At 53.9% G+C, this 26,450-nt stretch overlaps 2 protein-coding genes across 4 annotated transcripts in view; one reads left to right on the top strand and one right to left on the bottom strand.

The window, feature by feature from the left end:
• The window catches only part of RPL38 (ribosomal protein L38), a 314,431-nt gene that overhangs the window by 188,859 nt on the left and 99,122 nt on the right, over positions 1–26,450 (bottom strand). The window lies entirely within an intron of this gene.
• The window catches only part of SLC39A11 (solute carrier family 39 member 11), a 98,409-nt gene that overhangs the window by 14,191 nt on the left and 57,768 nt on the right, over positions 1–26,450 (top strand). For all 3 annotated transcript variants that reach the window (XM_063352079.1, XM_063352080.1, XM_063352081.1), the window contains exon 5: positions 13,784–13,928. In XM_063352079.1, the coding sequence (XP_063208149.1) occupies positions 13,784–13,928 (145 nt within the window). The remainder of the gene's footprint in view (positions 1–13,783; positions 13,929–26,450) is intronic.

The following is a 26,450-nucleotide window of genomic DNA, read 5'->3' as shown; positions in this document are numbered from 1 at the left end:
TTCTATTTTTGCGAATCGAGGCTCGTGAGCTTTTTTGGAACCTACTCTGGGAGTGGCCACTTTGCGGAGTGAATTTTAGGCTATTTTTGGCGAGCACCCTTGGGAAGGATTTGGGAACCGGATAAACAGATATCCGAGGGATACTCTCCCGTTTACTGGTGATGGTGTCTGTCGCAGGGCTCAGAATGTGCCTCCGGGGATGTATATTTTGCTTTCTAAATCCGTGGGAGTCACGTAGTGGGGGAAAGCTGAGGAGCGTGCGTGGAGGGCGACGCTGCGGGAGGGGAGACCATCGCGCCCGCTCCAGGCGGAGCTGCACCTTATTTCTAACTGCAGTTTCCGCAGCCGGATGAGACCACGGGAAGCATCTTCTTTTGTGTGTGTGTGTGGGGGCATTAGGTAGCGATTCCTAGCCCATACCTGGTGTACGGGGCTAACGTGGCAATCGTTAGCGCCGCGGGGGCAGTTCGAGGATGCTGGTGCCGGTGGCGTACGTGCTTCCACCTGGCAAAGATGGAAAGCTTTTAATACTCCTCTCCCTTCTGATTTGCATGGAGCCAGATTTGATGGGTTAATTATTTCACGAGGCAGTAAAAATGCGCTGGGTCTTGTCGCTGGTGTTAATTTATAATCGGAATAAAGGTTTCTCTTATGCAATTTGCTAATTCCTCCGAGACATGCCTATCACAAGTTCCCATTCTTAATGTGCTTTTTCCTGTTCATCTGTGACTCCTAGAAAGTTAATTAGCTGCACATCCTCATTGCCGTGGTAGGTAGAGGCTTTTTCGGTCGGAGCATTAACCAAAGGACATGCCTGTGTGTGGGGCATGTGTATTTTCTGGCTTATTACATTTTTGAGCGTGGGACTGAAACACTGTCCAGAGCAGGCCGGGGACACGGTGGCGTGGGTGGCATCTCGCCGAGCTCAGCCTGCCAGCTGCGTGTCTTGGGCCACATAATCTTGGGAAAATGCACAAATAAAGGGTTTTCCAGTGAGGTGGTTTTGGTGGTTGGGGGTGTGCAAAGTGTCTCTACTTTTTTTTATTATTATTTTTTTTTTCCTACATGCAGCCTGTCTGTGTTCAGGCTTTTCTGATCCGTGCTCCCGACAGCCCTGCCGCTGCCTGCAAAGCCTTCCTGCATCTCGGCATCGCCCTCCTGGTGGGAGCTGAGCTGGCGTGGGGATGCTGGGATGTGGAAAGTGGGAACGGGTGGATGCAGGGATGCAGGATTGCAAAGCCGTGTCTGTGCCGTGCTCCTGCTGCCCTGGGCCGGGGGTTTGTCCCCCTCAAAGCAGGGACGATGCAGCCCCGCTGCCGTCTCTACGCTTTCACACCCCTCGGCACATGGATGCGGCACCAAGTCCAGCCTGGATGCGGGGGCTGCAGGAGATGAGCCTTTGCCTCGCAGGGGGATGAGGATGGACCCGAGGACTCGGTTGACATGGGCTCGCGTGAGCCGCAGCTTGACTCATGCATTCCTGGTTCGCTCTGATTTCCTTCGCTTAGGGGGAAAATAAACAGCAGCCCTTCTGTTTGTTTTGTTTTGTGGCATTCTGGCCCTTTTCCACTGGCTCTGGGAGGAAGGAAGGGTCCTGTGATGGCTAAGGAAGGGAAAGCTTTCTTGGGAGCCTCATCAGGGAACGTAGCAAATCCTTCTATTGGGAAAGGTCCTTCCCCTTCTAGCTCTAAATAAATAGGAGTATCTGGGCATGATTTTTATTAACTTACCAAATAAGCCCAACCCAAGGCCAGCTATGGAAGGTGATGGATCCATGTGGGAGTGATGCCTGGGACTGGCTCCCGTGTCCTGTCCCGGGCAGGATTTCCAACGGGGTCCCTGGTGGTGACCACAAAGCCCACCCATGGGGACCCTCTGAAAGCCTCTTGTTGGAGTTGCACTTTTTGAGGCCGGCACCCAGAAACCCCTAAAGGTTTACTTAAAATCTGTTTGCCCATATGCTCTGTGGAAAACCTGCCTGCCTCCCTCCCCTTCTCGGCCCATGAGCAATGGTTTTGGGGATTGGAACCCAGTTGTTGCTAGATAGGGTGAAATTATTTGCAAAAGAAAAGCACAAGGTTGTAATTATACTAATTTTTAGAAAAGCATTTCGTTTTATTAATGGAGGTAAAGGGTTATTTACTTCCAGAGTGCAATTTGTCAGCTGCTCTTAATTATAATTCTCTCTCTTATTATGTATTGAGCATTTCAAAAACACATTACGTTTGAAGCCCCGAAGCTAGGGCTAAAGAGCGGGGACGCTTTGAATCCGAGGCAGGGTTCAATCCCCTCCCACCCTCGTTAGGTTTACGGGGACAATCACGGGTGGCAGCTGGAACCCGGCGCAGTTTGGCACTTGCAGCGTGGCTGTGCGGGCGGGGAGAGCCAGGAGGTGAAAAAAATCCCTGCTGTAAAAAAAAAAAAAAAAAAAAAAAAAAGCAGGGACTGAGGAAAAACCTGGCTTTAATTCTTCCTTCAGTGAGCTCCTGCACTAGATACGTGTTCCTTTGCCATTCCCTGCTCCGTTGTGTACCTGTGATAAAGCACCTCTTCCCTCGCCGCTCGCCTCGAGCGGGTATTACCTACTGATAGGGCTGGTAATGTAACATGGGGCTTTTCTCTCCTCTGTGGCTCAGCCTTTGCTGATTTAATTTCAATTACTCTTCGGGGCCTGGCTCGGAATTGTAAAGGAGAATAAATTTTCCGAAAGGAAAAAAACATAGTGGAATACTATGCACCTGGGGAGGAATAACCCCCTGCACCAGGGGGCTGACCTGGTGGAGAGCAGCTCGGTGGAAAGAGACCTGGGAGTCCTGGGGGACAGCGGTGTGACCATGAGCCAGCAATGGGCCCTGGTGGCCAAGAAGGCCAATGGCATCCTGGGGGGCATCAAGAAGAGCGTGGGCAGCAGGTGGAGGGAGGTCATCCTCCCCCTCTGCTCTGCCCTGGGGAGGCTGCACCTGGGGTGCTGTGTCCAGTTCTGGGCTCCCCGGGTCCAGAAGGACAGGGAACTGCTGGAGAGGGGACAGCAAAGGGCTACCAAGATGCTGAGGGGACTGGAACACCTCTCTGATGGAGAAAGGCTGAGGGATTTGGGGCTCTTCAGTCTGGAAAAAAAGACAACTGAGGGGGGACCTTATCAACACTTGTAAATCCTTAAAGGGTGGGTGTCAGGAGGATGGGGCCAGGCTCTTCTCAGTGGTGCCCAGGGACAGGACAAGGGGTAACGGGCACAAACTTGACCATGGGAAGTTCCACCTAAACATGAGGAGGAACTTCTTTACCCTGAGGGTGGCAGAGCCCTGGCACAGGCTGCCCAGAGAGGTGGGGGAGTCTCCGTCTCTGGAGACATTCCAACCCCGCCTGGACGCGTTCCTGTGCCACCTGCTCTGGGTGACCCTGCTCTGGCCGGGGGTGGGACTGGGTGATCTCCAGAGGTCCCTTCCCACCCTGTGATTCTACGATACCAGATCTCCCCCGTACCTGCCAGAAGAGTCTGGCTGGCACCGTGGGGAGGGATGGAGAGATGGATGTCGGGGGTTTCTGCCGGATCCTGGACAGCGTCTGACCTTTTTTGCTGATTGAACTTGAGCACTCTGTTTGTTGCATTAACAACAGTTAATAATTCCAGTCCTGGAATAAGCAGAAAGCAGGTGGCAAGCTCCTGGGGGAGCGCAGGGGGTGGGTGCTGCCCTGCTGCTGGCAGCCGAATGGACCTGGGGGGGACATGTGTGTGCTTGGAGCACCCCACGGCCGCAGGTCGGGTGGGCTCTGGCAGTGGGAGCCTGCCGGGCTCTGAAGCTGGTGGTGATGCTTGAGAAACTTCAAGCTCCTTTCCTCGCTGCGGTGATGCTCTGCGCCCTGCCTGCCTCCCGGCGGGCTCAGGGGAGGATTTGGGAATCCTCTGCCTCCCTTTCCTGCCACCACGGTGCCGGTTTGTGGGGAGGAGCCGCTGCCCTGAGATGGCATCACCCCTGAGAGTCACTCCTGCAGCATCCGCGCTCTTACTCCGAACACCTGAACGAGATCCCGTTTATCCGTGGGCACGCCGAGTGCCGTGGATGGATCCTCGGCTGTTCTTTGATCTTAAAATCTGCCTTTTGAATTTGCTCATGGCGTAACCCCAAATTAATGCCTCTGCTGTGAAAAGGAAACCTGCCATTAAAATGACAGAGAAGCAGCGAGTGAGGCTGCAGTTGGTGAAGGCTGCTTTCAGGGAGATCGCGGAAAATATATATATGCACAGCTCTATAACTGCCGCTTGCTCTCAGGGTAAACTCTGACTCACCCAGACTGACTTGACGCACTGTCTGTGGTGAAGATGAGCTGTAAAGAGTCAGTTTTGTGCCTCGTGTGTGTGTGTCCCCGGGGAGGACAGTCCCCTTGACGCCCGCCGCGGGGTAAGTCTTGCCTTGCCTTGCTCCGTACCTGCCCTGGTGAGCGGTGTCAAACAGACATTTGCTCTTAATCCGGTGGAACATCGTGCCTTATTAATAAGCTGACGACCTGCCGGCGAGGTACACGCTGCTGGGGAATTGGGGGGGGTGGAAAAAAGGGGCTTATTTGTTCCTTTCTGCTCAGCCCGGCTGAGGCTCCTCTGCCGGCGTCTGGAGCCCGTGGGTGTCTCCGCTCTCGCGCCGGGGCGATGCTCCACGCGTGGCCGTGGGGCGGCGTGTCCTCGTCGGGGTGCGCCGTACTCCGGCTGCGAAACCCTTCGCGCCGTCTTTGCCTGTCTCCCCCCATCGCCCTCTAATTACCAACGAGGTGGCGCAAAGGGATGTGACGCTGATCTGTTGTCCGCAGGCTTCGGAGCTACCGCGGAACGGACTGGATGAGTCGCCTCTTCGAGGCTCAGGCTTGGGAAGGCGTCTCGCTGGTGGTTTACGTTTCGTATGTGTTTTTTAAGGCCTGTCAAGACGTTATAGGTGAGGGGCATATTACACGTATAAATAAACGCTATGATGGCCGATTTCAGAGCTTGATTTCTGGACTTTAGGTTGGCTTGGAGTCCAGCATCCAGACTAGTGACCCGTGAAAGCCTGCGCCAAGCCCTGCCTAGGACAAGCCGCAAGGTTGGGGGGAACCAGCCCCTTCCCCAGCTCAAAATTCCGCGGTGGGACAGTGCTGAGCTTCCAAAGGGAGGGAAGCTGGTTAGCTTCTCGGTGGTGGTAATCAGGAAGTGCCTTGTCCCTTATTACGCCTCTCTTCTGTAATGAATTAACAAATTAATCGCGCTAGCCGAAGCGAAGGCGGATTTATTGCGCTGTGCTTCGGGACGGTGTTTGAGGCTCCCCTGGCTCCGCCGCGGCTCCTGCGGACGCGCCGAGGAGTCGGCGTCTCTCCCGGGCTTCGGGGCTATTAGGGAATTAGGGGATGCGGAGAGGAGAAGAGGAGCAGAACGCGTGGCCTGGGGGAGGAGGTGGCCGCGGGCTGGGTCCCTGCGGGCAGCGATGCTCGGGGGGACGCGGGGAGCGGGGGCTGCACCCCAGCTTCTCCCCCCCGCCCACCGTCTGCCGGGCACTGGCGCACGTCCGCGTTGCTAATTGCGGGTCTAGAGGAAGTTGTGTTTTCATGTAACGTAATTAGGCGGCGCTGGCACGGCGTTGGCCCTTCCTTTGAGGGGTGATGGATGGCTGACTGAGCTCCCGCATCCCCGCGTTCCCCTCCCGGGGCTCCCCACTTCCCACCCCGCAGCAGCAGCAGCACCCGCTCTCTTCCCCCCCCGCCCCCCACCATCCCGTTAATTCAATCTGCGCTGAGAGCAAATCATTACCGAGGAGAATATTGTGTAAAAATGAGCTGTTAATTGAAGTTTTGTTTGCTTTTTCTCTTAGCCTTGCAAAAAGCCTTGCATAATGAAGGACTGTAAAAATACATGTTGCCACGCTACAAATATACAAGGTGGGAAGGGGGCAGGGAGAGGGAAAAGAGGCGAAGCTGGTCTCCATTAGGCTTTAATAAGCATGTGGAGAAAAAGCTCTCGTTAATCCCTTCTGAGGCTTAAAGGTTTATTGCTAACAATTAAAATCTCATATTGTCGTGCTGACTCGATGCCGCAAACCTCGCTGCTGTGTCCTGCTGAGCCAGCCGCGGGCCTCGGGAGGTGGTGATGTGCGGGGCAGCCCTTAGGAAAATATCCCCTAGGAAAATACCTCATAGGATCTGGCTGTGAGCTTGGCCGTAACAGGCAAGTTTCCTCCCAGCAAACAACTGGAAATGTATACGCATCCCAACTGGTTTTGGTGGGCAGCGCTTGTGTGCTCAAAAACTCTGCCTGGAGCAACCGGGCCTTTGAAAAATATAGTCATTGGTTGTGTTTTGAGGTTTCTCCTGGTGGACAGGAGGTTGGTGACACGAAACCTCTCTCCTGCTGTTGTAGTGTTGGGTTTTGTTTGTTTAACAAGTTGTTTGGGGTTTTTTTTTGCAAGGTTGCATGGCAAAAGCGGGGAAAATACTCCCGTGCTTTTGTTTTTGTAATGGCAAAGGTTACAAAAACGACCTCCTTTCTGCCATGTAAAACATCGCTGTTGCAAAACATCACGTTTTGTAACAAACCTCCTGGGTTTCCCGAGGAGCCTGGGAATTGCGTGTGCTTTGCCCCCCTCCCGAGCAGCGCTCGCCGGCCCCACGCCGTCGCCTTCCCAGACCCAGTGCCAGCAACATTCCTGCTGTGTTTTTCCTCCCTCCTGGAAAGCCCAAAGCCCTAAACGTGCCAGTGAGAAAAAAAATTAAATATTTGTACATTTGTTTTTAATATGAACGTTGCTTTGGCCACAAAGATGGATTTGCGGGTGCCTGGCTCCCCTTGCCCCCCCGGCAGTGATGCTCTCGGGGGTTCAGCCGTGCCGCATCCCGGCTGGGAGCGGGTACCAGCATCCTCCCCGGGAAGGACGGGCTGTGGGATGCGTTGCTCTCACTCCTGTTGGAGGGCAGATTTGGTTTATTCGAGGGTTTGGGGTGGCTTTTGATAAATTTGCCTTCCTCCCTCCCTCGGGTTGCCAGACTTAGTGCTTCTGGGCATGCTCGGCGTTGCCGGATCGTGAGAGACCTGTGGGTTTCGGCACTGCCAAGGGTCTCCCCGCGGCTCCTGTCGGAGGAGGCAGCTCCTGGGGAGCCCTGGGGGCTGCTCTGGGCTCACCCCGCAGGACACCCCGGCTGTCCCCGCACTCCTGGTGACACAGAAGGCAGGTGGTTTATTCCTCCTGCCCTCACAGCTCGTCAGCAGAGACCGGTGATTAAAGCTGCTGTTTGCAATTTTCAAGAATTATGAGTTATCAAAGTGGCTGGTAATTAGCAGTGAATAAAATGTACTTGCAGTAATATGACATTAGTTACAGATAAACTGATACCAGCCTTCCTTAATATTCACTTAAGCTGCCCTGTTTGCAGTTATTAGGGGAAGGCTCTGGTGTCGTGTTGCTGCCAGCGGTGCTGTCGGGATGATCCCAGCCTGATGTGATCCGCTCGCGAGATGCTGCCGGAGCAGATCTGCCGTGATAACACTGACTTTTTTTTTTTTGTCTATGGATGAACCTTTCCTTCCCGATTCCCGCCGCAGTGCTGCCATAGCTACGAGTCTGCTGCCTGCTGGGCCGGGGGAGGACGCGGGGCCGGAGGAGCCAGATGGAAGATGCTCGGTGTGGGAAGCGGGGAGCCCCCCGATCTTCCCCTCCCTGCGCCTGCTGCCATGGCTCTGGAAAAATGCCGGTGGTCCCGGGGCTGGCTGTAGTGCTCGGTGTGTCGCAGGATCAGACCCTCGGGGTCGGTTCCTCCTTGGGAAATTGGGTTTCGTGAGGATGCTCACGTTAAACGATTGGTGCGTTGATTGTTTGGCTCCTCAGCTAAAACTGTGCCTGTGCTCAGAGTTATCCTGCTCCTGCAGGTTATCCCGATCCGAGCTGGCGCCAGCAGATTTCCATCGGGGCTCCGGCCGTCGTCGAGGAGCGATTCCCTTCCACCTTCCTTGTTGGTGGGGGCAGTGATCCTGACTCGTTGGCGACATGCTCTGCTCCAGAGCCGCGTCTGCCATGGGCATCGCAGGGGCACAAGGACGTGTATGGGACCTGGCAGTTGGGATGGGGGCTTGGGTTGGGTTCACAGACCCGAAGAGCTGTTGGTGCCCACCAGCAGCACCAGTCCCCTGCGATGCTTCCCGGGTGCTAATCTTTCCCATTCCCCTTCTCTGGTGTGGTTCATCTTCTCCTGCTGCTGTATTTGGCAGCACGTTGAGGCTTCGGAGGAGGGTTCTGATCGCGGCCTCGGGTGGCAAGTGACGTGGTTTAGGTTTTATGAAGCTTCAGGCAGTTGAACTCTAGAGGGGAAAAATAGAAGAAATTCATTTCGCAACATGATAGTCAGCGCTGACCCGGCTTCGTTAGCAAGCCCAAAAAGAATTGCCATTCTGTCTGCCCTGCCCATTACTGCGGCTCCGTTGCTAGCAATCTCCAAATTAAAATGCAAACCGAGATGTACCTGAAACACTCGGAGACACTTAAACTTTCGTATGAAAATACACCCGGCTTTCCGTCTTCATTACGCGGGGTTTTGTTGATGTGCGTTGGGGTTACTCGCTGTCACTCTCGCAGCCGGAGCCGTCGCGGCGGTCTGGGGGGTGCTGGGCGTCCCCAGGTTTATTCCCAGTTTACGGGGACACGATCTGCGTGATGGAAGGGGTTCGGGTGCTGCTGGTGGGACCCCGGTGCGGCCCCGAGCGGCTGGACCGGGCTGTGCTGGGGCACGGGGCTGCCGGGCACCGCGGGAATGGAAATAAGGGAGGCTCCCTTGTGTCCCAGAGCTGCGTATTGGGTGCTATTAATCATAAATAGGACTGCACCCACTTCAGCGTGGAGAAGGGCCTTCTTTATTACGTGGAGTATTTAAGGTTGCACTTGAGTTGTTTATTTTAGTATTTCGTGTGTGGGATTGTCAGCGGTCCTGGCTTTGAGAGCTGCATTTCGAGTCCTCTTGGATGCGTTCCTGCCAGCCCCTGCCCTTATCCCGTCCCTTCCTGCCAGGTCAGTATTGACCAAAACCATGATTTTTTTTTTTTTTTTTTCCCCTCCCCCCTGGAAGAGGTGGGGGATGCATCGTTTCTGGGGGAACGCAGAGCTGGCTGGCTGTTTTAGGGGGATGCCTGGTGGCATTGCGCCTTCTGGCAGCACAACTCGCCGCAGCCTTTGAACCCCGTCCCAGGCACGTCCTCACCCACCCGATTTTTGTGCTTTTCTGATGAACGCTGGCTTCTGGTCCCCTGGGGCAACGACGCGGGGCCTTTGCAAGGAGCCCCAGCCCGGCGTTTGCTCCGGTGTGATGCTGGGATGGGAAACAACGTGGCCAGGTGGTGGTTGTCTTTTTTTTTGTTTGTTTTGTTTTGTTATTATTTTTTAATTATTAAAAAACCACGTAGTTTGAAATGAGGGCTTTGGAGAAGCGTGGGGGCGAGCAGGAGGACCTGCTTTCTGCGCCCTGGGTGGCGGGGCAGGTCCCGTGGGACCGTCGGCATCCCTGGGGAGCGCTGGTGCTGTCCTCCAGCCACCCCTGCGGGGACGTCGGGGGCAGTGTGACCGGCCCCGGTTTCGAGGGATGAAGCCGAAGGGGAGCGTGGGGTCGCTCACCATCGCTCATGCCTTCCTCAGCTCTGGGGGGGGGATACAAATGGGCGCTGCTGGCACCGGGATGCGCAGCCGGCGGAGGTTCGCTTGGGAGCATCGAGCCCTCCATGGGTTGTTTCAAATGACAAAATACCAGCCCGTTGTTTTACATGCAAACGGGCGCTCTCTGATAACTAAGTGCTTTCTAAGGGACCTCTCTTCCTATCCCCTCCTATTTCGTGTTTTTGACATAAATCCGTGTATCTGCCTGAGAAAAGCCAGGGACTGGCTGCTTTGTTGCCGCGCAGCCTTTGTCTCCGGCCCCGGAGGTGCGGGGCTCTGTGCAGACGTGCAGAAGCAGCGGAGCCGAGCGAGCGGCTGACGCGCAGAGCTCGCCCCGAGCTTGCCGGGGGCGTGCGGGGGCCACAGAGACACGCTGGGTCCATCCCCGCGGCCGGGGCAGCTGCTGATACGGGCTGTGGATGTGCAGCATCTCCTCTTCCTCTCCTTGCTCCCCACCCCGCTCTTCTCATTGCGTTCTGGTGGCTGATCTGTTATCACTTTATCTCTTTTAATAAGTGTGAAATGGGAGCCTCCGGGCACCGTCCAAGCACGGCTCGTTACTGTCTCATTGTCTCTGTGTTAGCTCCTGCACAAGTTAGGGATGTTTTTTATTTATTTACATATATATTTTATTTTTTTTTAGTGAGGTAGTAAAATTTATTCTATTTCCCCTTTCCCGTTGAGGTGCTTTCTGCCGTCGCTCGATGCGTTATGGTCTTTGTTTCCCCCTGGCTTTGCAGACCCTGCTCCAGGGGCAGTTGCAGGGTTAAGGCCAGGGAGATGCTGCGCGGGAGGAGCAGCATCGCGCGCCTTCCCAGGCAGGCGGCACCTCCAGGTTTGGTACCTAAAGCCAGGCCATCAGGTTCTGTCATCACGTTTTCCTTATTAATCCATTCTCCTTCGTTGGTCGGGTGGGGAAGAGCAGATTATTTCTTGAGGGCGTCACTCGCTCTTCGTTTGTTTTTCAAATTGGATTGGGTTCAGTTAGCAGCTTGCGCGAGAGGTCGGCTGGGCAGCGGGATGCCATCTGAAATCCTTGCTTCGTCTAAAAGCCGGCAGCTGCCTCCTCCCTGTCCCATCCTTTGCCCCGCAGGACCAGGGCGATCCCATCGCTGCCGCCGCGATGGCCGCGCCACGCGGGATGCTGGCAGGGGAGCGGCACCTTTCCGTGCGGATTCATTCAGGATTGCTGCAGCTTTTGGGTAACAAAAGCAGGGTGTGTGTGGAGCGGGGTTCTCCTCTGCTCTCTGCAAAGATACCCGTTGTTTCTCGTCCGCTTTTCCAGGCGGGGCTGGGACATCTCTCGGCCTCTCCGCTGCGGCTCTCCGAGCGGAGCCGAGCGCGGTGGGGACTCCCGTGTCCCAGAATAGTTTTCCTCCAAGCTCCGCGGGTCTTCCTGTCCAAGTCTCTCATTGCGCTGGGCTTTTTGGAAATAATCAGCCCCCGTGGTTATTTCAGTTAGCGCTAATTAGTGGCATGAACTAATTAATGTGGGTTGAATTTCCTCTTCTCTTTCTAATGCTTTTTTAACCCACTGACACATTCCAATTACGGGACTCATGCAGGGACCGGACTGAAGTGACTCAGAGCAATCACAGTTGGAATAAATCGTGTGCTTTACTGAAGGTCGCTAATATTTTTTCAAATTGCCGGCATTGCGTATTTGTGCCTGCCAACAGGGAGGTGACCTGACCTTACAATAAGCATCAGAAGTGTCTTCAAGTTTGCCTCCCTTTTGGTGCGAGCCGATTCGTGGGTACCACGTCGAGAAGCATTTGACGTGCTGAGAGCGGTGGCGCGGAAAATAGCCCCGGGCGGCTTCTTGTCAGGACGGCAGACCTTGAGCCAAGTGGTCTTGACCTCGCCAGGACCTTGCGTGTTCGCATCTGGAGCTCTGCGATGGTAATAGAGGGCGTGCGCTGAGCGTTACCCGCCTGCTCCTGCTCGTACCAGTGGTTTTTCCCCCCTCCCCGGTTGGGTTATTGCACCTGACGGAGTCCCGCAGGCTCTGGCCGTGCCCTGGGCTCGCTACCCTGCCCGTGTGGACCAGTTGCAGTTGAGAGGTTTGGGCTGGGGGGAAGCCACAAATCTGGTGGTGATAAGGCCTCCAAAGCTGCTGTCGCACTGTTTGTAGCTCATTTAATAAAATGCTGGTAGGAGCCCTGAGGAAGTGGAACCTTCTGCTCTGTAAAACCTGGCATTCCCAAAGCCTGAGGCGGGGGCAACTGAGCTGGAGAGCCCCACGCAATGCTTGCAAACCCTTCCCGGGCGCTTAAAGTTGAGGCTTGACTTCTGCAGCTTCAAATTCCCATCCTCGCTTCTCCTCAGCTTGGCGTTTTCCAGAAAGAGATGCTACTCGCTTTCCAGAGGTGAAAACCCCTTCAGCTTCAGCAGGAGCGGGGGCTCTCCGGGATGTATGGAGCCCACGCTGCAGCAGTGCCAGCAGCAGGGCCAGCCCGTGACTTTCCATTCTCCATCTCCTTTTCCCTTATCTGAGTCAGGGCATGATGCTGAAGTTCCCCTCTCTCCTCACTGCATCGCGCCATCCAGGTTTTGCTGGAAAACGCTTGCTTTTCTACCTGCTCTTCCAGCTACCGCTGGTGAGATGCGGCGCAGAGCTGCTGGTGTCTCCCGGTGGGGTGGGATGGGGGGGTCTCCCTTCGCCCAGCGGGATTTAAACGCGAGCACCTCATCGGTGCATCTTCTCATCGCTGGGTGAGCGGAGGTGAAAGCACCCTGATTAAACTGCAATAGGGAGCAGATAGCAAATATGTGATTAGTATTAATAGCACTGGTCAGACTGTATTATGCAAATGATGGGAGGATAGATGATTTAGTTATTCATCTTTAACCTTTATTTTTGTTTAACGTGACCTTACCCATCAAGTCTCTCATTACCGGCTCTGGCTGTTCAGCGTATGTTCGTTTATTCTGCTGCCATCAATCCAACAGCTACACCCGTGTTCCCGGCCGGCGACGGGAGCATCCCTCCTTGCGGATGCTCCCGGGGGCTGGTCCCCAGCTCTGCGAAGGGATGGGGACTCGGGGTCCCGCTCCCCGTGTTTTGGGCAGTGCTGGTCACACCAGGTCACACGGCTGCTGCCGAGGGACGCGTTCCCTTCCTCAGCTGCGCAGTTACGCCTCTAACCCCACGTTTTCTATCAGTTTGTGGCTGTCTCTGGGTGGGGTTTGGGCAGCCCATGGGCATCCAGAGACACAGACGTTCCTGCTGCTTGTCCAGCACCGTGGGGGAAAGGCAGAAACGGTGTCTGCCAGGATTTTTTGGCCAATGTAGATAAAGACCCTGGCACGTCCTTGGTCACGGCTGGTTTTCACGAGCCGCGTCCAGGTTGGCAGGAATTGCTCATGGGAGCAGTTCAGTCCCTCTTGCCACAGGGCGTCTGCTCCGGTTCCCTGCAGACTTTACGCATAGCTGGACAGTATTGGTTTTGGCCGTCCCTCTCTGCTTTCTGGAGGTTACAAATGGTGTGGGAATATATTCCAAGCGAGTCTGAAGTTTCGTCGAGCCATCTGGACGAGTCCTACTGAGACAAAACTGGGCGGCTGTGAACATAGTGTTCGTCTGATGCTCGAGTGGGTTCAGTTTTGAAGGAACTATTTCTCTTGCGAGCTCCACCCACGTTGACGAGACGGTACCCTACTGCACAGGGAACTTCTGCAGAGGTCGGCCCAGCAGCTCGACCCTCCGCGAGCGGCTGGGCAGCGCCGACAGCAGTGGATGTCCCTCCTTGTCTGCTGGTCTCCTCCGGGTTGACTTTGGAGGGAGTTGCGTTTATGGAATTGCATTGTGTTTGTGGAGCTGCGTTTCTTGCTGTTAATGCACATGAGTTTTGTCTTTGTCTCTTTACCCCCTGCTTCTTGGCCCACAGCTCCTCCTAACCCTGTTCTCGATGTTTCTGCTGGAAATGCGCGTTCAAATCTAAACAACTCGATGGTCTGTAGAGAGAGGAGGGAACCCAAAGGATGTGTGTCCATGCTGCTGTGACACGTGCCCCGCTTGGCTTCCCAAGCGCACAGATGCCAGCGTGGTCCCCAAGGATGGGGCTGGAAGAAGGCTGGTGGGGGGGGAAATGTGGGAAAAAGCCTTACATTTCTCTCTTGCCTCGCAGGGTTTCAGCGGACCTCCCCACGCAGCGTTTGCCTTGAGCTGCGACCAACGAGCGGTGAAAGAAAAATATGAGCACGAACCTGCCCATCACCTGGACTACGAGAGCGAGTTGTCCATCCGGATAGGTAGAGCTGGGCTCCATCCAGGCAAGCATCCTGTCATATACCAACCGCAGAGTGGTCGGGGGAAATACCCCCCTTAAACTGGCACCTAGACTGTCACGTATGTGATTGAAATTAGATTGGTTTTGACGTGTGCATGCAAAGTGCACCTTCTCTTCCCTCTCTGGATCTGTCTCTCTGCTGGCTCTTCTTCCGAGAATCATTACTTCTGTTTCTACTTCAGTTCTCAAAACCACTTGCACGTCTGTCTGTGCCTATGAATTATTGATAATTAGATATCTCATTCACCAGGGAAATGAAATCATCAGCTTAGCTTGAGATAAGTTTATTTTCAGCGTGGGCGCAGCTTGCCCTAGCCCTACCCTTGCCAAGTTACGCCACGTTGAAGGTGCCCCGCGACACTGACCCTCGGTGGCCCTCCCTAATTATAGACCAGGACTGGCAGTCACGCTGTCACTCCTTATTTTGGAGGTTAATAGAATTGTAGCTGCCAAAGTGTGGAAGGAAATGTCTTGCTGGCAGCTATTTCCTCCTTAAATAGATTTTAAAGAAGGAACTTTTTGGTCAAGGTGGTGGAACCTCGTCGGGTTTCCCCAGGTCCCGGGTGAGTGTGTGGGACGGGTGGTGGCCACCCTCGCACCCGCCTGCCTGGGGATACGGCCTTCCTCCGAGGCAACACGATTTTCTTTTCCTCTACTTAACAGTGGCTTTTCAGTAGACAAAGAAAATGTAATTTAGTGAATTAATCTTTTTGCTCCTCTGCTATTTCTTTGTTGGAGAGAAACTCAAATAGTGGTTTACAATATCATGAGTACAACTGGGAGCAGATTGAGATGAAGAAATGAGCCTTCTTTTTGCAAAGAATAGTCCTAGCCTCTTAAATCGGGCTCCGTTATTTAACTGCATTGCTTAATTGCACGTTTCATGAAGTCTTTTAAATCCACAGGATTTTTCAGGACTTGAATTACCAGCGTAGATTTTTCCAAAGGGAAGGAAGGAAGTTTTGTGTTAGACTCAATGGGCTTTGGGTCCTGGATGTCTCTCAGCTCCTGGGGCAAGTGCAAGCTTGAAGCCCTAGCCCAGCAGGCTCTACGGCTCCTGCAAGGTTTTGGATATTTTTGTAAGGCGGAAACTTTAAATCCCAGGTGTGGAATTTTGTTCTTCAAGAAAAGAAAGCAGGCAGCCCTACAATTTTCAGAAACTTAAACTGCCGAGGTTTTATGTTTTCATCTTCTCTTAGTTGCAAACAATAACACTGCAAATGGTTTTGAGAATAGAAAATTTCCATTAGATTTCGTTGTTTTTCCTCTCTCTGGGGGAATGGTATTAAGCATCTACAATACATTAATTCCTTTATTGTCTCTTGCTATTTCCTTTTTTTTTTTTTTTTTCTGCTTACTGAAATGAACTCGGTATTTTCACAAGGTACCTCAAGCCTTCCAAGTCAGCAGCTTTCCCCAGCTCTGGGTCCTGCTTGGCTGCGCTCTGGGGAACGCGCTGGGAACGTAACGGGTGTTTTCAAAGCCTAACGGGTACTAAGTGGAATATTTCAGACCTAATCACTGTTGAATCATTGACCCTTCCTTCATATTTACGTGTTTTAAAATTGCTAAAGCTCTGAAAACAGAAACAAAACCCAAAAATCCCAAAGCACACCGCTGCCTCATTTTGCAGTTGGCTTTACTGGTTGGGGATGGTGGGGAGAAGGGGAGCTGGCTGGAGAGGGGGTAAACATGCGGCTCCCCGGGGCCCTGCGTGTCTGAGGGCTTCGCTGGTGGAGATGGAAATGCGTATTTGAGGTGGTTGCGTGCGATGCTGGGAGCAGAAGCGGCCGTCGGTCACGCTGGGGTGGTGGCATCCTCGGGAGCCGCACTCGGCAAGCGAGAAGGTTGGGTTAGAGCGGTAGGAAGGGAGACGGAGGAAATTAATTTTGGCTTTCCCTCTTTATCCCCCTGCTCCTTGGCCCACAGCTCCTCCTAACCCTGTTCTCGATGTTTCTGCTGGAAATGCACATCCGAATCTGAACAGCTGGATGGTCTGTAGAGCGAGGAGGGAACCCAAGGGATGTGTGTCCATGCAGCTGTGAGAAGCTGCTGTGACACGTGCCCCGATCGGCTGCCCGAGAGTGGTCCCTAAGGATGGGGCAATGGGGGAAAACCCTTAAATTCCCTTTATCTGTTGGGAGAAAAGAATTCTGCTTTCTCTCCCAGTCAGCAACGTGTTTGGGTACCTCCGTTCTTCCCCATCATCCCAAATCCCTCGGTTTCCCACCACTTCCCAGTTGTTGGCTGGGAGTGAGGATGCAGGGTGCCACCCGGACAGGTCCAGGAGAGCCCCCCTTTCCCTCCGCATCTCTCCTCCGCTCCCCTCCTCCCCCGGACCCCCCGAGCCCGTGGCAGCTGGGCCATCGTGGGCATCCATGCTGGATCGAAAGGAGATTTTCCCGGGAGTTGCTAACACTGGCTGCCTCGTGGATGCGTGGAGTAAGGCGCACACATCCGTGCGAAACGCAGCCTGGGCGGATTCCGTATGAATTGCAGTGAAAAAGCTGTGTCTAGACTCGGGGTTTGACGAGTGCGATAATCACTAGGCTTTAATTACTACAAAGGAAAGAGAAGCCAGCTTTGTCTTTACTATATCTGGGTAGGCAAGGGATGGAACCTGTATTTCTCTGCCTCCCTTGGATCGGATTGGGATAAAGCCGAGGAGGGTTTGTTCATCCCTCGGGTGCCGTGCAGGGACCCGGTGACTGCGCCCTCCCTGCCACGGGGGGTGCCCTGCTCCCCAGACCCCCTCCCCAGGGCTTAGGGCAGCTTTAATGCTCGAGTCCCTTGGCATTAAATCCAGGGGAAATAGTTTCCGCAGGGTCACTGCGGGACTGGGAGGCCAGGGCTGACCCCTTAAATCGCGGCGACGTGCGCAGTGTTCTTGGGTAGTTCTCAGAAAGGATTTACATACAGCATCGCACCTTGAAACCCGAGCGGTGACTCATGCTCCTGCAAACTGTATATTTAACAGCGAGGCATGTTGATTCTTTATCGTGTCCTGGTGCCAAATGATTCACGTCGCTCCAAATCAGATTACGGAGCGGAGTGGGAGGGGAACGATGTTCCCCAGCAGCCACCTCCGCTCTCGCTTTAACGTCCTCGCTACCGTCTTGTGGAAGATCTCGTGTCCAAGGACGTGCTGTCCAGGCGCGCCGGGGCAGAGGAGTGAGTTCGCAGCAACGTGGCTGTAAAGCGTCCGGAGTGAAATACCAAATATCGCTTTGGTGCTCAGCTGGGAGCATCCTCCGTGGTTGGGAAAGCTGCGGCCCCGGGGAGTTAAGAGTCTCCGAGCTGGCTGCTAACCCACGCCACAAATAAACGTCTGCTGAAGTACCCGTCTCACCAGCAGCATCTCTGCTCGCTCGTCGTCCATCCCAGACACGCGGACGTCTGTGCCGAGGGGATGTGATCCGCTTCTGGCATTGTGCAGCCGCTGCCGTTAAGTCACTAATATTATTAAGGGGAATCAGCATTGGTTTTAATGCCTCGATTGACTTTTGGTGGGGCGCGATTTAGGAAGTGGGACCGTGGTGTTTCTGCGTGGATGTTCAGTAAGGGAATCCAGATGGGTTTAGTAATTGGAAAAAAAGACACTGGTGTTTGAAATAGTGTACTTAAGAAATGAAATTTCATTAAACTTGTTACTTAAATGAGCCGTGAGGTTTTGGGGCCATCGTAGAGAAACCTGATTGCATAGAATTTGTATTGCTTTTTCTTAAATTTGAGCGGCTGCATCAAACCAGCTGCAGAGGCTCCGGCGGCGTTCCGGCGGGGGGAAGCCCTGGAGCGGGGAGATGGGTGGGCTGGGGGACCACCAGCACCAGCCCCGACGTGGGTCCATCCCGCTGCGCTGCCCGAGACCCGCTGGGCCCGTTGCGGCCGCATCACCCAGCCTCCCCTCCAATTCCCTACCTCCTTCCCAAGGCTGTAATTTTTTTTTTCCATTTTTGCTGTATTTTTCCCCTTCAAAGGAAGTGCTCGCGTACCGGGGCGGGCTGGAGTGGCCTTGCACAGCAGAGGGAGCAGACCCTGCTCATGGAGCGTCTCTTTCATCAGTGCCCAGGCAGCTCAAGTCCCGTAATGAGGGAGTAAACCCTGATAAAAGGGAGGAAGGGAGCGGGGGAGATAAAAGAGGAGGCGAAACCCCTTAGGGACCCACGCGAAGGGAGAGCCTGAGCTGGGCCGTGGGGTTGGTGCTGGTGCTTCAGGCAGCACGTGGGTACGGTTTGCCTCTGTCTCTGGTTGGGTTCTTGCAGCCAGAAAAATTGACTTTTTCTTCCGTTACTGCTGGGGTTCTGGCTGGTTTCAGGAAGTCCGGCTTCATCCCGGCTTTTCAGGCTGCTCCGACCTGCGTCTGTCCCCTCGTGCCAAGGGGAAAACTCCTCCAGAGAAATGGCCAGTTCCCATCACAAGAGCAGGAGTGGTTTCCTGATGCTTACCCGGTAAATTTTCTCCCTGTTCCCTTCTTCCCTGAGCAGAAGCAGGGGCCGTGAAGGGGGGATGATGTATAAAGCCTCTCCAGCCACGAAACCCGTCGTGATTCATTGGCTTAATATTCAGCCGGAGCCTCGCATGTGCGACCGAAAGGTTCATTAAGTCATCGCAACTTATACAACGCGCGGCTCCTTCTGCAAAATGGGATGTTCACCCGTTTTAGACGGTTCCAACTGTATTTGTAATAGCGTTGACACGTTCACACTGTGCTCGGTCTGGAAAACTGCCGCTTTCAAAAGGCATCAATTCATTTTGAGTTTTAATAGCCAGCCTCGATGATGAATGCCTCTGGCAATGTCTGTATTGATTTGAAAACATCCTAATGCTCCTTTCTGGAGCGTTTCAAATGGTTATTGACCATCCTTGTCAGGCTGGGTTCTGTGGCTGGGTTTTATAGGCGTGACTAAACGTGAATTTATATACGCAGAGCTTCAAAAAAATAAATAAAATCAGAGCCCATAATCCCTCATAAACTGATGAAATGCCTTCTTCACACGTAGGTCTGTACCCCTGTTGTTCTGGTTGCAGCCTTGCTCCTTGGGTTAGGAATTTTGACTTTACGGGGCTAAATGCAGCCTGGTGGTTTGTTCTTTGCTCTTGGTCGGCATTGTCACTGGGCGTCAGCGTCGTCTTTTGTTCTGCTTTCCGAGATGCATATAGAAATGGCTTGGATATGTTTGCAGAGGACTCAGTTCTGCACTCCTACACGTATCGCAGCCTGCAGTAAATAAACCACCCAGTTCAGCAGATTGCTCTGGGTGTAGGTCATCAGGATTTCCAACTCCAAAGAGCCTGATCCCAAAGGAAACATCAATTTGTGACCTACTGGGAGAGAGCCCTGGCTCTGGGTGACCTGTGCCATGTCAGGACTGCCCTTCTCCACCTCCAAGGGCTCTGGAGATGGGGATCTTCATGTTGCAGATCCCATCTGTTTGCTGTTGCTCATTTCCACCTTGCCGGGGGAGCAGAGCCTGTTTTCACACATCGTGGTGCTTACGTTATTGCTAATAGGGAGGAGGAGGAGGAGGAGGAGAACCAGGCTGCAGCAGTACAAGCAAAATAGTTTCCAAATTCCTTGGGTGATGGTTTGGGTTTTTTTTTCCCGAGATACTCTGGAGTTAGTGGTAGGTCTTTAGAGAGTTCCACTGCCCTTTGAGGAGGAGGAGAAATCTTGAGTTGGAAGGTTGTTGGACCCTTCAAAGAGGAGAATTCTTGAGTTGGAAGGTTGTCGGACCCTTTGAAGAGAAGTCTGGAGTTGGAAGGCTGTCAGAGGTTGGGGGCACTTGAGGAGCAGCTCCTCAGGATAAGCCTGGCATAACATTTGGTTGCTTTGTCCTTTGCTTTGTTCTTGGTTGAGCAGCGCCGTAATGAGCGTGAGAGCTGCTGTCAGGCGCAAGCAGCTGCTTTATCCGCCCGTAGAGGCATGCGCTGCCTCCACACTTGCTGCTTTCACAACCGCCTGGTCGGGGAGAAGCGCTGGGCCGAGAGGAACCACCCGTCCCTCTCGTCAGATGACATCTGCGCCTATGAAATGTGCTGTTGGCGTCTCGTACCGCTTCCTGCTGTCCTTTGCAAGTGTTGTCTTTTGTAGCTTCTTGTTAACGCATCCTCCTTTCTTGGGCTTCATCTGGTGTCCTCCCAAATGAAATGTGGCCAGAAGGGCTTAGCCTCGCTACGGGCTTCTCCGTTTAATTCTGGTCAACTATTAGAGTTGCAGGAGAGCGACAGCCTTGCAAGACGGGGACCCTTCAGTGGGGCCTGCGGGTGGCATTGGAGCTTTCCACGGGAGATGGTGCGAGTGGTGGAGACCAACACAAGGTTATCTCGCTGGGGCTTCGGCGCACAGTGGCGCTGGTGGCATGGCGGGGGACTGAGCTGTGCCCTGCAGGAGCTGCCGAGGAGGATGCTCTGTCGGGGCGCAGAAGGGGACAGACGCCACCTGAGAGGGCTTTTTGCCTTTGAAGTGGCTTTTCTTGTAAGCCTCTTATCCCGCCTGTGCCAACACGGGCGCAGATTTAACAGCACGAGGACGTGGCTTTCTTTGCTGTCTGCTGTAGGGTCCGGCCCTGTCTTTTGCCTGTAAAAATGGAGTTAGCGAGCAAAGAGGGCTGGGTAGGTCTGTGAAGACGGCAGGGTTCCTCATCTGAAGTGGTCGGTGGCAGATGAGCAAGTGTCTTCATGGGTGGTGGTGCAGGAGGGGCAGCTCCTTGGGAGACCTTCTCACCAGCACCACCACCTGCACGCCCGGACCGCGGGTGACGGGGACACGGGCAGCACCGTGCTACGTGCGCTCGCTGCTCCGCTCCGTGCGCCTTTTATTTCGGGGCGATTCGTTAATCTGTGAGGCTTATTAAAGTCTGTCGAGTGACGTGCTGGTTAGGAGCCACGCTCCGAAATCGGCTCTACGGGCAAGCGTGGAAGCCGCAGAGAGGCGTTCTGTGGCGCTTACGGCCGTTAATCAGAGGAGTCATTTCCCAAAGTGAGCCTCGTTAACTCTGTGCAATATTATCAAGAGCTTTAATTTCCTGGCTACACCTGACAATCTGTTAAGCCTTTTTAATTCTGCAGCTGTATCAAATCGGTTGCTCGGTCGTTCCCATCCTCAGCTGGTCGGTGCGGGCGGCTCGGTGGCAGCGATGCTGCAGGGGACAAGCGTGCGCGGGGCCAGGCGCTGGTGCTGTAATTAGTCCTCTGGTAATAACTCTCCTGACTTAGCAAGGTAATAGGGCATTAAAACGTCCCCCGAGGAGCATCTCCCGAGATGCGTGTGTCACATCAAACCCTGTGTCTTCCCAGAGCGGTTTGTCCCACGGCTCGGGAGCTGGCTGGGGGCTGAAATCCTGTCTCAGCCCAGTTCCAGGCTGGGAGGGAATTAGCACAAGTGATGGTTGGGAGAACCACCGCTCCGCCGCAGCCGTATTCAGGAAAACCTTAAATTTCAAGGTTTATTAAACTGAACTAACAATCAGTATCGTTGCCTCTGGAGGGGACGATGTTTTGGCTTCATTCAATAAGCACAGTAATTAATTTATTTTCTAGCTATGGTTCTTTAGTTGAACGGGGATGGGAATAATTTTTAGTCACCCTAAGGATGCTTTGGAGGAGGGAAATGAAAATCGGGAGCTGTAGCAGTCGCTCTGCATTACGGCAGCACTATTAGCCGAGGAGTGATGCCAGGGCACGTACCATGAAGTGTAGGGAGACCAACATCATTGCTTCGAAGGAGAGGCAATAAACTGCATTAAACAAAAAAAGCAAACAAACAAACAACAACAACAAAAAAGGGCTATTCCCCACATTCAAACTAAACAAACATTTTTAAGGATAACAAAGTGTATAAAAAGCCGTAGCCCAGGCGCGTCGTCGGGGGCTGACTGTGGCTCCGAGCGTGTAAAGGCGTCTGTGACGGGGTTTGCCACGGAGGGGCCGGGCAGTGGGGCGATGCCCACGCAGCGAGGGGAGGGCGCTGGCCTGGTCCCAGGCCACTTTAAACATATCATGGAGACGTATATACATATATATGTCTATATACATATAGGCTTATGCAGATAGACATATATACGTCTATACATATATATGTGTACATATATGTGGCTATATATGTGAATATATAGATATATGTATGTGTATATATATGTGTATAGATGTTTTTATAGATTTGTTTTTTTATATATATGTCTATATATGTGTCTATATGTGGCTGTATATGTTTTTATAGATATATGTCTCTCTATATGTATGTCTATATATATATGTCTCTCTCTATATGTGTGTATATATGTATGTGGTAATTTTGCTGTGGGGTTCTGGTCATGCCTTCGGGTGCCTTGTTCTCTTCTCCGCAGTGTGGCCATCAAGGGATCTGTTTAGGTAAAAGCCTGTGCTGCTTTGGGATTTTTAATGGTTGCCTGGTGCGTGGCGGTGGCTGGGGGGTGCTGGGAGCATCCTGACTCTGCTTCTGCTCCGCGTCGGCCCTGAGCAAAACCGCAGCTGTTCTCTGGGTGCAAGGAGGGGCACGGGGGAACACCACGAACCCCACTTTTATTGCCTAAAATGCGCTTGCGCGGGGGCTTTCTGTCTTCGCGGGGCTGCGCAAATGGCTCCTGAGCTGCTGAGAGGTGGCAAGAGCCCGGTGGGCTGGCACCCCGTGTCCCCGCTGGGGCTGGGGGGTGCTCGAATGCCTTCGTGGAGCTGAGCCCTGTGCCCCCAAAAGATGGATTAATTAAGATTTTGATCTTGTTTCTGATTTGGGGCTGGTGGGTTGTGGATGGGAGCTCTTGGCGAGGTTTCCCGCGCTGGAGGAGGCTGCTCTTGCCCACCAGTTTGCCTCCAGTTTATATTTTTTTCTTTCTGAAGGTAACAGGTTCTTTTTCCCTAATCACTGGTTCTGATGTGATTTGTGCTGGTGATTTCTCTTTCCCATCTGATTTCAACACATTTTCATTGCAGTTGACTGTGTCCTGAGACAGTTGTTCACGTCCAGGCCTCTCTTTTATCCTTTTCCACGTGGTATATGGCACAGGATGATGGAATATGCCTTTTCACTTAAAATCAATGTTTTATTTCCTCTCCCCCCCCCCGCCAGGAAGCTTTCACAGATAGGAGTATTGATTGTGCGGATAAAAGCCGCGTTTATGCTATAATTGCTCTTTAAATCAGCGGGGCTGGTGGGTTTGCATTATAATTGCTCTTTAAAGCAGCGCGGGGCTGGTGGGTGCTGGGTGGGTGCTGTGGGACCCAGCGGCTCCTTGGACAAAGGCACTTAGAGAGGTGCCAAGGCTTGGTCATCTGAAATAATGGATAATATTTTGGATACTATTTTGTAAAACCCTCTGCTGTTGACTGTGTTATGCACAACCGGGAGCTGCTGCGGTGCCACCGTCACCTTCTGCCCTGCCGGGTGTCGGTGCCATCAGGGTGACTTCAGCAGTAGCCGTATTTTCCGTGTTCTTTTCAGCAGATGCGCATCCCACCGGGCTCCCGAGGGGACGGCTGGGCGGGAGGGAGACGCTGTGGTGTGCCATGGGACCAGCTCGGAGGTGACACCGAGCCCACGGGTGTCCCCTCCACCCTGGTCCCCGTGGGATGCGGGAGGACGGCTCCTGCCCACGGCCATGTGTGATGGTGGTGTCGAGCCACGGAGGGTGTCTGACGCAGAAATGAAATATTAGGGTCTTTCCAAATCGTGTTTTTTACCATAAAAATCCCGGGGTGCTTTTCAGCAGCTGGTTTCTGCCCAGCTCCAGGAAAGGCGATGCTGCCCGGGGCGGTGGGTGATGTGCAGGGGTTGGTGGCCTCTTCAACCCACCCAGGCTGCATTTCCCCCAGCGTACCCCGATCCCGTCCCTGTGCCGCCCCCCACCACCCGGGGCCACCAGGAGACCCAGGGGCACCGGGAACTGGTCCATCGCTCCCGGCACTGGGGTGACCATGGGTTCAAACCACTCCCTGGGGGACAGCACTGGGGACCCCCCGAGCCAGGCCGGCTGGAGAGGCAGCACCCGGGGCTGGAACGGGAGATGCCGCGCAGTTACAGGGTGAGTTTTACGTATTTGAAGCAAAAAGCTCTGCGAGGGGCAGAGGTAATGAGGGCTGCGCTCCAGCCGCTCCTGCCTTGCGCCGGGTCCCTGCTGCCTGATAAGACAGAGGCGGCGATTGAAGCTTTGTCGGCGCCTGGACTTCTGCAGTGCCTCTAATTTGAACTTTTCAGCATCTAAAGAGAGGGAGCTCCCGCTGGTGCCGTTCCCGAGGAGGGAACCCAAACAGCAGAGCATCCCCCCTGCCTTCATCTGCCTGTTTCCTTGAAAGGGAGAATAGCTTTGAAGCAGCTGCCCTGCCTCCAGTCTGCCTGCTGCTGCCTGCTGCATCCCAAAGCCGTTTAGCGATGCCCAGGGGACCGGCTTGAAAACGTGCTTTGTGCCTGGGACGCGGGGAGAGGGATGCGGGGCAGGACGGGAGACCCTCACCCGGGCTGGGGCAGGTCTGCACACCCGCGATCCCGGGCTGCGTGACCCCCACCCCCCCCCGGAGAGGTGCCGGATAAATAACCCCAATTAGAGAGTGTCTTTCTGCTTTTTCACGTAGGCACGGCTGCACTGGAGTGACTTCTGGTTTCAAGCTGAGCCCGTGTAATGGATTAGCCGCTGAGACAGCCTGTCCCTCGCGCTGCGTCCCGCTCTGTGGGCTGCGGTTAACGAGGGCTTTATTTCATCCCGAAACGGGGGGCGGGCAGCATTCAGCCTGGCTGGGTGGGTGGTTGTTGGGCTCGTGGTTGGTTTTTTTTTTTTCTTTCCTCGGCTGCTCGGCACAGAAATAGGCTGTTCCCGGCTCCAGCAGGATCCGGAGAAGCCGTGTGTCCTGCAGGCTCAGCATCCCCTTCGGCGGCTGCTCCGGGAGTTACTTCATCCGGGTTTGGATGCAGCACGGCCGCAGCATATGAGCAGGAAATCTCAAATTGGGTTTTTTTCTCTCTTATTTTTCAGTAGGCTGTGGAAGCGGGGAGGGTTGGTGGGGCTGGAACAGCCCCAGCACCCAGAGCAGGAGCCAAAGCTGGCAGCTGCCTGCGAGGGAGGGGTGACGAGAACGCGCCCCCCTCCCCGAACGTCCCCATCACCGGGGCCTGGAGTGGGGCTGGGGGGGACTAATGGCAGCCCGGCAGGACCCGCTGCTGGCTGCGAAGGCACCGCAGCCGCTGCAGGGAGGGAGGCGGCAGCGGGGTGTAGCGTTCGTCGTCTTAGGAGCTCCGCAGTCTTTTGTTTTTCCTTTTTAAAGAGTTGGCGGTTTCTCATCTGTATTTGTTGTAAGCTTAAACTACGTCTCTATTTTTATTTTATTTTATTTTTTTTTTTAAACGGTGTTATCTGCAAGTCCTAAAGCTCGGGCATATTCATTGCCATCTGTGTGTCTCTAATACCGGCAGAGTGCTCGCCCCGGGCCCCGGTTTTGCTCTCCCGGGGTGGGCGATGCCCTCCCCGCCACGCGCGGCTCCACCATCGCTCCGGCCTCGGGGGCATCTGGAGAGAGGAACCGAAGCCGAGACTCGATTCTCTTCAAAGCCCTGAGATGTATCTGCGGCAGCAGATGGTGCGAACCGCCTTAAAGTCAGTATGAAATAGCACTGAATTCCCAATTACCTATAATTAAAATGGTGCTCGTTTATTTATTTATTTTACCGCCAACGGGCTGCTCTCCTCTTTCTATGAGGGGCTCGGGCTGCGGCGCGGTGCTTTCCCCGCAAGCGAGTGGCGGGACTTTACAGCATCCGCAAGCGATGCTCAGATTTAAAAATAATCACTTAAATATTTGTTAGGCTCTTTCTGCCCCGGAGTCTCTCTCTCCGGTGTGCAAATGGCGTCTGTCCCCCGGCGTCCCATCCCAGGAGGATGCAATTGGTAGGATAATGTTTTATTTTGGAGTTGCGCATCCTTTTCCAGGTGGACCCCGACAGCTCTCCCGGAGCGTGGTGAGGCGGCCGACGCACTTGACTCTTAACATTTCATGAGCTTCAGAGGAGCTGTGCCAGGTTCGGGGGTGTCAGCCGTGCCTGGGAAGGTGCAGGGAGCCCTGGAAAAATCCACCGTTTTCTGCACTGAGTCAGTTTTTTGGTTGGGTTTTGGGGCTGGTCTTTGGGGAGGGCAGGACCGGCCCCAGCACCGTCTCCGTGTGTCGTAGGCGTCGTGGTACCACTCGTGTAGGGTTCAGGAACACCCTCACTGGAAACAGGAGTCATCTGGGAGGCTTAGCGCTGAGAGCTTTTCTGTGAAAAGCCTGTTTAAAGTAATCCTTTATTGAAATACTAGAGGAAAATCTAAGAAATGGCTTTTTTTTTTCTTTTTTTTTTTTCACATGTGTGTGTATGTGTTTCCCAGCTGAATTCCCGCGCCGCGGTGGAGGAAGGAGAGCTTAGCGCCGTTCTGCCGGCTGAGTCATCCCCGTCTTCCCACCCCGGGCTGAGGGAGATCGATTTGCTTTGGATTCAAAGGAGAAAAAGAAAAAAAAAAAAAAG

Source organism: Chroicocephalus ridibundus, chromosome 14 (assembly GCF_963924245.1).
Source record: "Chroicocephalus ridibundus chromosome 14, bChrRid1.1, whole genome shotgun sequence".
In the NCBI taxonomy this organism is placed as follows: Eukaryota; Metazoa; Chordata; class Aves; order Charadriiformes; family Laridae; genus Chroicocephalus; species Chroicocephalus ridibundus.
Note: the sequence above shows the minus strand (reverse complement) of the source record. Positions and strands in the feature narration are given on the sequence as shown.